The sequence below is a fragment of the Lissotriton vulgaris genome, chromosome 11, assembly GCF_964263255.1.
Source record: "Lissotriton vulgaris chromosome 11, aLisVul1.2, whole genome shotgun sequence".
Classification (NCBI taxonomy): domain Eukaryota; kingdom Metazoa; phylum Chordata; class Amphibia; order Caudata; family Salamandridae; genus Lissotriton; species Lissotriton vulgaris.
Window position 1 is genome coordinate 1084706880 of NC_141699.1, and position 13322 is coordinate 1084720201.

The following is a 13322-nucleotide window of genomic DNA, read 5'->3' on the forward strand; positions in this document are numbered from 1 at the left end:
AAGCCCCCATAGTCTCGCTTGCTCGATGCGCATGCGCATCGACAGGCGAGACCTAAAAATGGCCCATTACAAATGCGTCGAATAGAGTAATTCTAACCGCAGATTCCTCACCTTATGAATAGATACTATAGTAGTATCTCTACTCCCAGATGGGTCTGTGGAATGGCTCAAACCAGAAAATCCTGCGGGACAGAACAGGTTAAATGCCAATCCTGTCGCACCTGGTTTTCCAGACAATGGTACTTCGTGTACATGTGAAGTAAGTCCACGTGGCATCCTGTCAGATGCCCAAGACTAGCACACCAAATGTAAATGTATTTGAGCTTATATAGCGCACAGCTACCCACAAAGGGTTTCCCGGCGCTTGCTTAGGGAACCCGTCCTGGTATTCCCCTGTGAGATAACCCCGGCAGGGTATCCACAAGGTGAAAGCCAGGCATCCCGCCGCGCGGGGCCATTGTGGAGATTAAGCAAGCTATTGCCCAGAGTCGCAGAGTTTGAACCCGTGAGTTGAGAAGGCACCGGAGCGAGAATTATCAAGTCCGTGGAATTTTTGAGCCAAAGACCCGCCGAGGCGGGGAATTGAACCCTGGTCCAGGGCCGATCTCAGCTTCCGGGTCTGCCGCCTCTAACCCCTGAGCCACATGCACCAGCGCAGTAGTAGCAGCCTTCGCTATGGTGCAATAAGCATGCAAACCTTCTATGGGTTGCTTTTTGGCTCAGCCATAGCAGAGCTTAATACATAGCACAATTCATCTCGAGATGGGGTTTTTTGTACCACTTTTCATCTTTTTGCACTAGAGAAGCCCGCAAACAGTTGATCAGCCAAGAGATGGGCTCAGGTCTGACTGATGTAAAAACTAAGGTCCCTCTTAGGTTCATGATGGTGGAGGCGTTCTTCCTCAGAGAAGCGAGGTGGAGTATAGAAAGCTGGCAAGGTGGCGGATTGCAAGCTGGGGAAGGGTGTAACTAACTTCGACAGGAAAGCTGCTTTCATACGTGGGACCAATTTGTTTGGGAAGAACGATGTGTATGGGTGCTGGACAGAAAGGGCCTGGAGTTAATTTGCCCGCCTTGTCAACCTGATGGCACCAAGGAAGACGGGAGCCCTGAGCCAAAGTTGAGATGAAAGGTTTCTCCAAAGGGAGAATTGAGTTGGAACTCTAAAGCGCACATGTCTGGACACTGCGCATCCTCTGTGGTGGCGAATACATTGAACCAGCGTTCTCACCATTGGTGGAAGATGCCAGTCTCATCTACAAGTGTAACTGCCATCCCTGATCCGTTAGGAAGTGGCGGCTGAGTTTGTCTGCCTTGGCATTTAAATATCCTGCAGATGCTGGGTGATCAGGATAATGCCACAAGTGTTCAGCCATTTCGTAGATGCAGAACCTCCTAGCACAGAACCCATGACCTAAGCTCACCCCGTTTGTTGCAATAACACATGGAAGTTGTGTTGTCCATGAGAACCTGTACCGGTTTCCCTTTGATGGTCAGAAGGAATACCTTCAGTGTCAAGTGAATCGCTTGCAGCTCCAACAAGTTGACATGGAGGTGAACATCAGCCAGAGATCAGTCCTTTGATTGCCACCTCTCCCAGGAGACCTCCACAACTCAGCAACAATGCAACCGTCAGCAATTAGCTGTGGGTGGGAAAGAAAGGGGTCTTCTGCTTGCCCAATTGCAGTCAAACAGGCACCACAGCAGGACTTTCGCAGTTTCCTCAGACAGCTGGATGGACTCTGACGGGTCCCTCGGTGCTGAGCACACTGACACTTCAGATCCCTCTGTAGAGCCCACATGTACCAGCTGGCAAGGTCCACAGCAGGATGAAGGAGTCCAAAAGGCCTCAGGCCTGCTCTCACTGAGAAGCAGGTCAAGGGTTAAAGCCTCAGGATCAAAGCTCGAATGTCCTGGACTCGTTAAGGCAGAGGAAAAGCACCGAAAGGACAGTGTAAAGAATGGCTCCAATGAAGTGGAGTAGTTGTAAAGGAGTCAGGTGTGACTTCGGAATCTTAATGTGAAAGCCTTACGATGCCAACAGTTCAGTTGTCGTCTGCCGGTGGCTTATGACTGTCCGAGTTGAGTCGCATGTAGTAGGCATTCGTCGAGGTACGAAGACTGGTATTCCCAACCTCTATAGATGAGATCCAATCAATTCCATCACCTTTGTGAACATTCAAGGTGAACTGGTAGGGTCAAAGTGTAGCACAGTGTTCTTGTCCTACCTGAACTGCCGGTAGCGTTTGTGGGACTTCTGGATGGAGTTGTGAAAATGAGCGTTCTACAATCCAATGCAACCATCCAGTCTACTGGATCCAGGCCAGAATGAATTGGGTTAAAGTGAGCATTCTAAACTTGTCCTTCCAGAAGAAAAATGTTAAAGGACGCAGATCGAGGATAGCGAGCAACAAGAGACTGCATTTACCAGAATTGCCTGAGAGGTGTAGCGGTGTGCTCACACCCCTGTTGTCTACTTAAAAGCACTCCTGTGAGTCATGGAGCTGACGAGCTCGTGGAAGAAGCACCTGCGCGCCAGTCAGAGGTACCTGACCAGATATGATTTTTGGCAGCCTACTCAGCAAACCCCAAATTGTAAGCCTGTATTCTCTACTGATGACGGTTAACAAACCAGAAACACGTGTCTAGAGATCAGCACCATCTGCGCCAACTCTGGCGAAACACTCGAAAACATTTCATCAAAGCGAGCAACAGAGACTGCATTTACCAGAATGCAAGGGGCGAACCTTGTCTGAGAGGTGAAGCAGTGTGCTCCCACCCCTGTTGGCAGATCGAGGATAGGACAGAGGCCTCTGTCCATTTTTGGGCACTAGAAAGTAATGGGAGTAACAGCCAGTCCAGATCTCTGATACGGACACCCTTTGTATGGCTCCCTTAGACAAGAGAGCCTGAACGTCTCTTCAGAGTAGGGAGAAGTGATCCTCTGGGAGATGTCGCCTGTGGGTGGACATATCCAGAGGATGCGACAGAAAGAGTAAGGACAAACAGTGTTCTACAATCTGGAGCTGCTATTGGTTGGAAGTGATGCTACTTCACCCAGGAAGGTAAACTGTGATGCGCCCTCCTGCCAGGCGTTTGTGTGCTGTTGAGGGTAAATCAAAGTGGTTTTGCGCTGGATGGGAGCTAGGGTTTGGGTAGACTTTTGTTCCGGGGGTCCTGGGCACTGTCTGCTTGATCCCTCACACTCACACCCTGAAAGGCCTGTTGCTGCAAAGGTACATACTGAAGTTGCATCTGCGGATATCTCTTCCAAAGCCTTGCTCTCTTTAAACCTTTCCATGGCTGAGCCACCTTCACTTCAAACAGCCTTTAGCGGTCTAAAGGCCTGTCTATTTGGGCTGGCTGGACACCCGTGGAGAAGCCAGTGGAGCAAATCCTGACATGGCTTTAAAGCATGATGCTAGTTACAACCGCCACACCCAGACAGTTGGTCGTGTCCTGACCTGATCAGATAGGGCACTTTGCTCTGTCTTGGCCATCCTGGCTATGCAGGGATGGCCGTATTTCATCTGGCACAGCAGGCAAGATATCCGCCACTCTGTCCCACAGTGCATGTGAGTACTGGCCAGGAGGCAAGTGGTGATGGTAGACATTAAAGCAAAGCTGGAGAAAGAAAACATACACTTAGCAAATGTATCCATGAGCTTTGATTCTCTATCTGGGGAACTATGTGGAATGCATTAGGGTCAAGGCAACTAGTAGATGCTTTTCCTAAGAAACTCTCTGGAGTGGGGTGGTGGAGGAAGACAATGGGAACCCCAGGAACAGGGCAATGCGGCCATTGACACTTTTCTGTTTACTGGAGGGCAAGATTCAGGCTTTGCCCAGGAGCCTACCAACGTGTCCATAAGAGCCTCAATAAATAGAAGCAGAAGTTCTTGGCTTGCTTGGCCTTGGCTGCGCACCCTTGATAGGACATTTGTATTTACCTCATTCATGGGCATGGTAAGGTTTAAATCTTCTGCAACCCTTCGAATCACCGTCTCAGTTTCTATAGCAGCGTTGTGTAAAGAACGGCCAATATCTGGAGAGGTTTCCAGGTCACTAGCGCCGTATAAATCAAAAAATATGTTTTTCCCATCATGGGGTTCATCATCATTGTTGTCATCAACAGGAGGTTGGGAGGCTTCAGGGTCTGAATAAGAATATAGGAGTGCTGTGAATTCCTCGGTGGGGGGTGCGGGATAATTAAGCAAACACTAATTATATTGCAAACATGTGTTCTCAGCACAAGATAAAAAAAAAACAATTAATGCACTTTATGTGAATGGAAAGTGACCACTGAAATTGTTTGACTGTACTACATCAATAACATTTAAACTGGCAAAATTAAAATTTGGAAGTGATGTTAAATACTACGTGAAGGTAAGAACTTTGAAAATGAAAATGAAGAGCACATGGAATTAATAATGTATTGAGATGCTCAACAAAAATGTTAATTATTCTCTAATTCAAACAGTGTTATTATGTTTACCTTTCTTGGACTCTCCATCAATTTGTAACAGGTACTGTTACAGTGGTTCATGAAATGTTGGCACTAGGGTTGTTTTTCCAGGGTTTTGACAACCCGGTGAGTTAAGTCCAGCAGGGCTATTATTACCCAAGAACCCCCTGGTTAGATCCAATGAACTGCACTTTTCATAGAAAAGGTGATTACGTCCCTGAACACACAGGTGAACTCTCGCCAAGGAGCAAACTGGCATACTTTAAATTGGAAATATTCTTTTGACCTTCATGCCGGCCACTTAGGGTGCTTGGAGTCATCCTAAAAGTGACACACCTATTTTGTGCACAACAGCGGCATCCACTATGCTCCGCCACCTGCAGCCACATTGAACATACGTGTCCGTGAACCGGACCCTTTTCCACTGCAGAGTAGATCCTTTCACCGTAATGTAAGGAATATGACCTCAGTTTACAGAACCATACACATCTATAAACAGGGGCATCTCACCTTATTTCCTGTGCCAGAGCAGCAGATTCCGAGTGCCAGGGCAGCGCCATAACGGACGTGTGGGTTGTAGCTCTCCGACAGCAACGAGACAACACTTGGGCACTGCTCCGGAGTTCTGAGGAAAAAGGAGAACTCGAGAGATAAATATTTATTCTCCTTAAGATCAAGGGTTTTTGTTTCATGTTCACACTTCATTAGTTAAGAACTTGCTGTAAAACATGCATGCAGTTACTTCACTTAAAGCCAGAACCTTTAACTCTCAATGGAAACCTCTACTGCTCTCGGTCTCAGCAACACAGGTGCACACCATCTCCCTACAACTATCCTGGATTATATACATCCCAAACATCTTAAAGCAGGAGCAGGGCTTCTACCTACAACTATCCTGGATTATATACATCCCAACCATCTTAAAGCAGGAGCAGGGCTTCTACCTACAACTATCCTGGATTATATACATCCCAACCATCTTAAAGCAGGAGCAGGGCTTCTCCCTACAACTATCCTGGATTATATACATTCCAAACATCCGAAGGCAGGAGCACACCTTCTCCCTACAACTATCCTGGATTATACACATTCCACACATCCGAAGGCAGGAGCACACCTTCTCCCTACAACTATCCTGGATTGTACACATTCCACACATCCGAAGGCAGGAGCACACCTTCTCCCTACAACTATCCTGGATTGTACACATTCCACACATCCGAAAGCAGGAGCACACCTTCTCCCTACAACTATCCTGGATTGTACACATTCCACACATCCGAAGGCAGGAGCACAGCTTCTCCCTACAACTATCCTGGATTATATACATTCCACACATCCGAAGGCAGGAGCACAGCTTCTCCCTACAACTATCCTGGATTATACACATTCCACACATCTGAAACAAGGAACACGGCTTTCGCCTGTGCTTGGAATGTACACGTTCTAAGCTTCTACAGGAGACGGACACCTTCTTCCTAGCCCTATGTTGGAACATATGCATTCCACGCACCCAACAGCAGGGACACCTCCCTACCACACAATATTTGCGTCCCAAGCATACAACTTGAAAGAAGCCTTCTCTATAACACAGAAAATATGCACCCAACAGCAGGGACTCTTTCCCCCGCCACAGAATATATGCATTCAAGGCGTCTGGCAGCAGAGACACCTTCTTTCTACCACAGAATAATATATGCATCCCAAACATCCAGCAGCAGGGGCACCTTGTCCCTACCTCAGAATATAAGCAGCTAAAAGTAGGGACACTTTACTACCACAGACTATAGGCATTCCAAGAATCCATCAGCAGGGACACCTTTCTACCACAGACTATAGGCATTCCAAGGATCCATCAGCAGGGACACCTTACTACCACAGACTATAGGCATTCCAAGGATCCATCATCAGGGACACCTTAGTACCACAGACTATAGGCATTCCAAGGATCCATCATCAGGGACACCTTAGTACCAGACTATAGGCATTCCAAGGATCCATCATCAGGGACACCTTAGTACCAGACTATAGGCATTCCAAGAATCCATCAGCAGGGACACCTTACTACCACAGACTATAGGCATTCCAAGGATCCATCATCAGGGACACCTTAGTACCACAGACTATAGGCATTCCAAGGATCCATCATCAGGGACACCTTAGTACCAGACTATAGGCATTCCAAGGATCCATCATCAGGGACACCTTAGTACCAGACTATAGCCATTCCAAGGATCCATCATCAGGGACACCTTAGTACCAGACTATAGGCATTCCAAGAATCCATCAGCAGGGACACCTTTCCACCACAGACTATAGGCATTCCAAGGATCCATCAGCAGGGACACCTTTCCACCACAGACTATAGGCATTCCAAGGATCCATCATCAGGGACACCTTAGTACCAGACTATAGGCATTCCAAGAATCCATCAGCAGGGACACCTTTCCACCACAGACTATAGGCATTCCAAGGATCCATCAGCAGGGACACCTTAGTACCAGACTATAGGCATTCCAAGGATCCATCAGCAGGGACACTTTAATACCACAGTCTATAGGCATTCCAAGAATCCATCATCAGGGACACATTCTTTCAACCACGGAAAATATGCATCCCGAAAATCCAACAGCAGGAACACCTTGACCTCACCTCAGAATAAATGCAACCCAAGCACTGCAACAGCAGGAACACCTACCTACAACAAAATATTATACACTGCCGAAAATTCCAACAGCAGGGACGCCTTCTCTCCCATTCACAGAGTAATATATGCATCCAACAGCAAGATCATCTTGTCCGTACCTCAGATAATGTGCATCCAAAAGCAGAGACAACTTCTCACTATCACAGACTATAAACATTCCAAGCATCCAACAGCAGGGACATCTTCACCCCATCGCATAAGATTTGCATCTGAAGCATTCTACAGCAGGGACACCTTCACCCACCACAGAAATTATACATTCCAAGCATCCAACAGCAGTGACCCCTTCACCCTACTAAAGAAAATATGCATCCCAGGCATCCAACAGCAGTGACACCTTCACCTTACCACAGAAAATATACATTCCAAGCATCCAACAGCAGTGAGCCCTTCACCCTACCATAGAAAATATGCATCCCAGGCATCCAAAAGCAGTGACACCTTCACCTTACCACAGAAAATATACATTCCAAGCATCCAACAGCAGTGACCCCTTCACCCTGCCATAGAAAAATGCATCCCAGGCATCCAACAGCAGTGACACCTTCACCCTACCATAGAAAATATACATTCCAAGCATCCAACAGCAGTGACCCCTTCACCCTACCATAGAAAATATGCATCCCAGGCACCCAACAGCAGTGACACCTTCACCTTACCACAGAAAATATACATTCCAAGCATCCAACAGGAGGGACACCTCTCCCCCAATCACATAACATATGCATCTGAAGCATTCTGCTGCAGGGACACATTCACCCTACCAAAAAATATATGCATCCGTCAGCAGGGACACTTTTTCCCTAAAACAGAACATGTGTATTCCAAGCATCTACCAGCAAGAAAATTGGGTGATTAGTTTCCCAGATATTTTTTCAAATGGGTTTCTGAAGTGCAACATGTTAAAATTATGGATTCCAGTTTTCCGCTGTTTTTGCTTTTTAAAGATCAATACATTGATTGGAAAATCAGTTTACATTCGGTATAATTTGCCCCTTCCAGTTTTGTAAAAGGATTCTCTTGCCCAACAACAAGGCCTTGTCAGCTCACCCCAGCGTCCCCTCACCAAACACCCTCCACTTCCTGCATGCTGTTGCAACAAAACTCTGAAGTGATCTACTGTTCTCACCATGAAACGTCACTTCCTTCTAAAAACGAAAGTGAAAGTCTCTGGGAGGAAACTAAAAACATCAGTGCTCTAGAATAAAGATTAGAACTTGTGATGAAGGGTGAGGGTTGTAGGGTGACACGCTGGGCAGGGGCAGTCTTGTTCAGACAGCTACTGCCTGCTAAGCAGCTTCCTTCTCACAAGGGCCTCTGGGGATAGATGCCAGTCTTGGGCATGACTGGATTACAGCTCGTCCAACTGATGATCGTCCGCCTTCAGGCACAAACACCATTGGCCATTCCTGGACAATGCACCGAAGAGCCACAATATATACAACCAGCCTCTGATCCCTGAGCAGCCTGGGGTGGCCCCCCGCTGAAATACAGCACCATGAAGGCCTTCTGTTGGAAGGCTCCCCACACAGATGGAAGTAACACACACAGCTCAGCTGAAAAGGCTCCTGTTATCTCCATTACAGTGCACCACTACAGCTTGGAACTAGATCCGCGCCACCACCAAACACCCACAATAAAAATCATTGATAAAAGGCCAGACTACATATCAGGCGATCAAAGCTCTAAAACCTATATTTGCATCTCACCCAAAGGTGAGATCCATTTCTTGAGTACATTACCCAGCAACTGAAATGAGGAGCTTTAGAAAAGGCTGCTCCCCATACTGAGCACAGTGTGAAGACCAGAGGACAGGACTCTGCAGCAGTTGGTGTTGAAATATCCGATGGGCTTTTAACCACAGAGGTTACCTCCGCCTCCCCAGTGCCTTCAGCAGCTCTGCCACACTCCTGGGTGGTCTGGGCGGTCGGCTTTGTGAGAAAGAACAGGTCTGTGTCAGGGATTCGGGTAGGGAAGGCTCTGCAGAAGCCCCGAGGAACAAATGTAAACACTTGTCTGGCTGATAGAGCGGTGTTGCCCTGGGGTGACGGACGGAGGGGCGTTGCCCTGGGGTGACGGACTGAGGGGCGTTGCCCTGGGGTGACGGACTGAGGGGCGTTGCCCAAAGGGTGGCGGAGGGGTGTTGCCCAAAGGGTGGCGGAGGGGTGTTGCCCAAAGGGTGGCGGAGGGGTGTTGCCCAAAGGGTGGCGGAGGGGTGTTGCCCAAAGGGTGGCGGAGGGGTGTTGCCCAAAGGGTGGCGGAGGGGTGTTGCCCAAAGGGTGGCGGAGGGGTGTTGCCCAAAGGGTGGCGGAGGGGTGTTGCCCAAAGGGTGGCGGAGGGGTGTTGCCCAAAGGGTGGCGGAGGGGAGTTGCCCAAAGGGTGGCGGAGGGGTGTTGCCCAAAGAGTGACGGAGGGTGTTTCTCTGGGTCCTTCTCTGCTACTGGTCACTATAGTACGCCCACCAGGTAACCCTTCAATGGCTAGGCAATGTATGGACATCACCGGGTAGAATGTTGGCCGCTCAGAGTAAAGATCACATTCACTCTGTCCAAGCACCAAACTATGCAAGAAAAGCCAAGATTTTTATAGGTAACAGTTAATAATCACACAGCAGGTCCGAGAGGAATCAGGACTTGGGGTGCCAGTCTCTTCGGTTTGGTCCTGAAAGCGCCTGTGCTTCCCTTTAACCACACCTGAATAACACGGAACCTCAGTTCACTGTATTTTCTGATTGTATTATAAGGACCGGTCCTATGTCAAACTATGGACAGACTGGTCAGCTGACAGTCGTATGGTGACCTTCCCTTATCCAGAAGCCTCCAGACCATGTGTCCTCTGAAGATGCTGCTCAACCCGTTGAAACACAGTTCATGAGGCTGTGCCAGTCCGGCGATCATGGACCAAACATCTCCAGGCACCTCAAAATGAGGTTGAAGACTACCGGTGGCCTTCTAGAGTTGCTACAACAAGCCGTGCCCATATGAGCGACACTGCTGATTTCCAACTTGCCGCAGAGCTACGAATACGGTAAATTTGGACAACTGCAACATTCAATACCTTAGACTCTCAAGACATCGGGCGGTAATCTCCAAGCATCCTTAAGTTGCTGCATGACTTCAGTCACGGCAGTAGAAGTACACTGTTCTCTAGAGCCATTGGCGCTTATGGTCCAAAGACTGGAGTTCAAAGAAAAGCTGCCATGTTCCGGAAAAGATAAAAACAAAACAAAACAAAAAAACACCAAAGGGCTCATTTCAGATTGTCACCTCAGCTTTGACGATGCGTGCCGTTCGCTTGAGGCCTAAAAAATATTTTGAAGCTCCCCATTTAGTAGAACAAAAAGACACTTTCCTGTGAAGGGAAACCCATGCATGGACACAAGAATTTATTACATTCACTACTAAAACAGAAACCACAAAACTGCAGAAAGAGGTTTTCAATCTATTTTGTTAAGCGAATGGCAAGGGTTTAGGATAGGAAAGTTGGAACTATGTCAGATTTTCATAATATTCCGAACTAAATTAATACAATTTCTATGTATTGTACATAAATTTCAATCCGGACTATCCTGACATTTTTCTAAACTCTGCCATGGCAACCCTATATTCCAAACGGGAACCGGATATTAAATCAATAAGACTAGGCATCCAGTGGAATCAGTCAAACAAAAATAACATTCTTGTTACTGTCTGCAACAGTAACTCTATACTAAATGTGCTGAAAGAATGAACAACGAATGGCGAGGTCTCTTACAGGTTTATATTCAAGGCGTAAAGCGAACCCCTCGACATTCAGAGAACGCGGACAAAAAAAGCACAATATAAATGAAGGTGAGTGGAGGAATACTTAGTGCTGGGTGAGTGAAAAAAAGAAATTAAGCAATTTTCACAAAAGACCAACAATATGGAAATGCCATTTAGGCATTAGTTTTGGTCGCCTTGTCAACTTAAGTTAATTTGCTGATGTTTTTGACCCTTTAATAATTAATGGGCTTCCTTTGTTAGGAGAGATGGGTTATAAATTGGTATCATTACGCGGCGAAGGTTTGCAATCACATTATAATATTTTTTTTAACTAAATACCGATGCAAAAGTGGACAGATCAGTAGTGATGTCATCTAAATTGTCAGGTCATTTATTTAAATAAATCCTGATCCTTGGCTGTGTGCATAGAAAGCTAGAACTGGGAACCAGCCCTTGTGCATCTACATAGGACCCCCTCTGGATTTAACTTTATTCAGCATGTGACAAACGATCGATCACACACGGTTGGTGTGGTGGGTGTAGTGGAAGGAAAGCATTCACATGTGCTCTGTTCTGTGTGGCTCACTGGTTAGAGCAGGCAGACCCTGAAGCAGAGGTCAGACCTGGGACCAGGGTTCAATTCCCGACGCGGCAGGGTCTTGAGCTCAAATGTCCACGGACTCGATAATTCTCGCTTCGGTGCCTGACCTAATCATGGGTTCACACTCTGCAACTCTGGGCATTAAGCTTGCTTAATCTCCACAACGGCCCCCCGCGGCGGTATGCCTGGCTTTCACCTTGGGGATGCCCTGTAGGGGCTATCTCACAGGGAAAAGCCAGGACGGGTTCCCAAGGCAAGCGCTTAGAGACCCCTGGGTGATAAGCGCTATATAAATCCAATATACAATACAATACAATACAATACAATACAATGCACAGGAGCAGCACCGCAGACCTCAATCACAATTCACTGGCTTACATTGCTTCAATATTTTTACAACCTCGGGCGACTACTCAACTCGTAGGTGAATCAATCTTTTAACACGTTTTCTGGAATGGACTATACAATTCCCACATTGACTAAAGTTGCTAAATTTCTCCTCTAGAGATGAAGCTCGAGAATTTAGCCCAAAACACAACTCCAGAAAATCAGGTCTTAAAAGAGGAGTACGGATGCAAAGACAGAAAGAATCCATTGATAAACAGGGCGGTATTCACATGGACGAAGGAGCGCTTCCATTTATCCTGTGCTCCAATATCTTGATACTGTCCATTGGCTGGCTGGTTGACACCGCCTCCAGAATGTGTACCACCACCAGTGGTACAGATTTAGATCTCCAAAAAACGGAGGTCCATTCAGCAGATCATTAGTGCCAAGACCTCACACCTCCTCCTATCATAAAAGATGGCTACGTCAGCTGCTCTGGTGTCCGACACAAGGATACCTGCTCTGGGCAGTGTGCAAATTCCAAACAGGTCAGAAAAAAATTGGCCCATGGCTGCAATAAATATTTGGGCTTTTGGTAGTTACCTAAAGTTCAACAAGTTCTTCTCATTATATCACCACTGCCTCAGCCTAACAGCCAGGACTCGAACACTGGTGCGCGGAGCTGAAGAGGAAATAATGTCTGGAAAGGACAACTTTCACCTTAGAAGGACTTTACTTGGACCAGAAAGGCAGGGCACATTCTTGTACGAGGAGTTTTGTCCAGAGCGCGATCCTAAAATAACCTTACGTGAAACTGAACTTTCATTGTGTATGCCCAATCAAAAACAGTTATTTTACATTTTGCTTTGATTTAGAGGGATGAAAATAAAAAATAGAAAACAAAACCCCATAAAAACAGAAAGCTATACTTTGCAGTCAGAGTCAGTGTTATCATTTTTAACACAGAAGAGCGCTAAAAGTAAATAAGATAGAATTCCTCGTAAATCTGAGCCCAAGGTAGGAGAGATTGTTCTTGCAATTATGTGGAAGACCAACCTTTCCAACTACACCGTTGTTGCAGCTCATGCCTAGGCATGGTGTTTAAAAGGTTTTCAGCACTGAAAAGGAGGGCAATAGTGCAACCTCCCAGACATTGTCTTCCAATGTGCACAGGCTCCCCTTCTACTTGTCGCAAAGCCTTTGTAAGTTATACAGGTGTTGTTTATAAAAGTTTATAAATCAGTTAGATCACCCCCTTCCCAAGTACTTCTCCAAGTATCGTTCTTTCCAGGAGGGTCTGCTCAGGTGTTTATAGGCAGTCTTCCCCTATAGTACTGAATGCATGTTTAAGTGGTAAGTACTTGTAGTATTGAGAGGTACAGGTCTTGCACCTTCCGCAGTTGAGTGAATTCCTTCAATCTCGCCACACCTAGAATGTCCACCAAAGTAGAAATACCTCCACGGTTCCCCTTCTGGAAA

The 13322-nt window shown here is 46.8% G+C and overlaps 1 protein-coding gene across 1 annotated transcript in view; it reads right to left on the reverse strand.

The window, feature by feature from the left end:
* Positions 1-13322, reverse strand: part of PSMD1 (proteasome 26S subunit, non-ATPase 1) — a 241841-nt gene that overhangs the window by 63612 nt on the left and 164907 nt on the right. The window contains exon 17 of the mRNA XM_086944562.1: positions 4976-5090. Coding sequence (XP_086800688.1) covers positions 4976-5090 — 115 coding nt within the window. The remainder of the gene's footprint in view (positions 1-4975; positions 5091-13322) is intronic.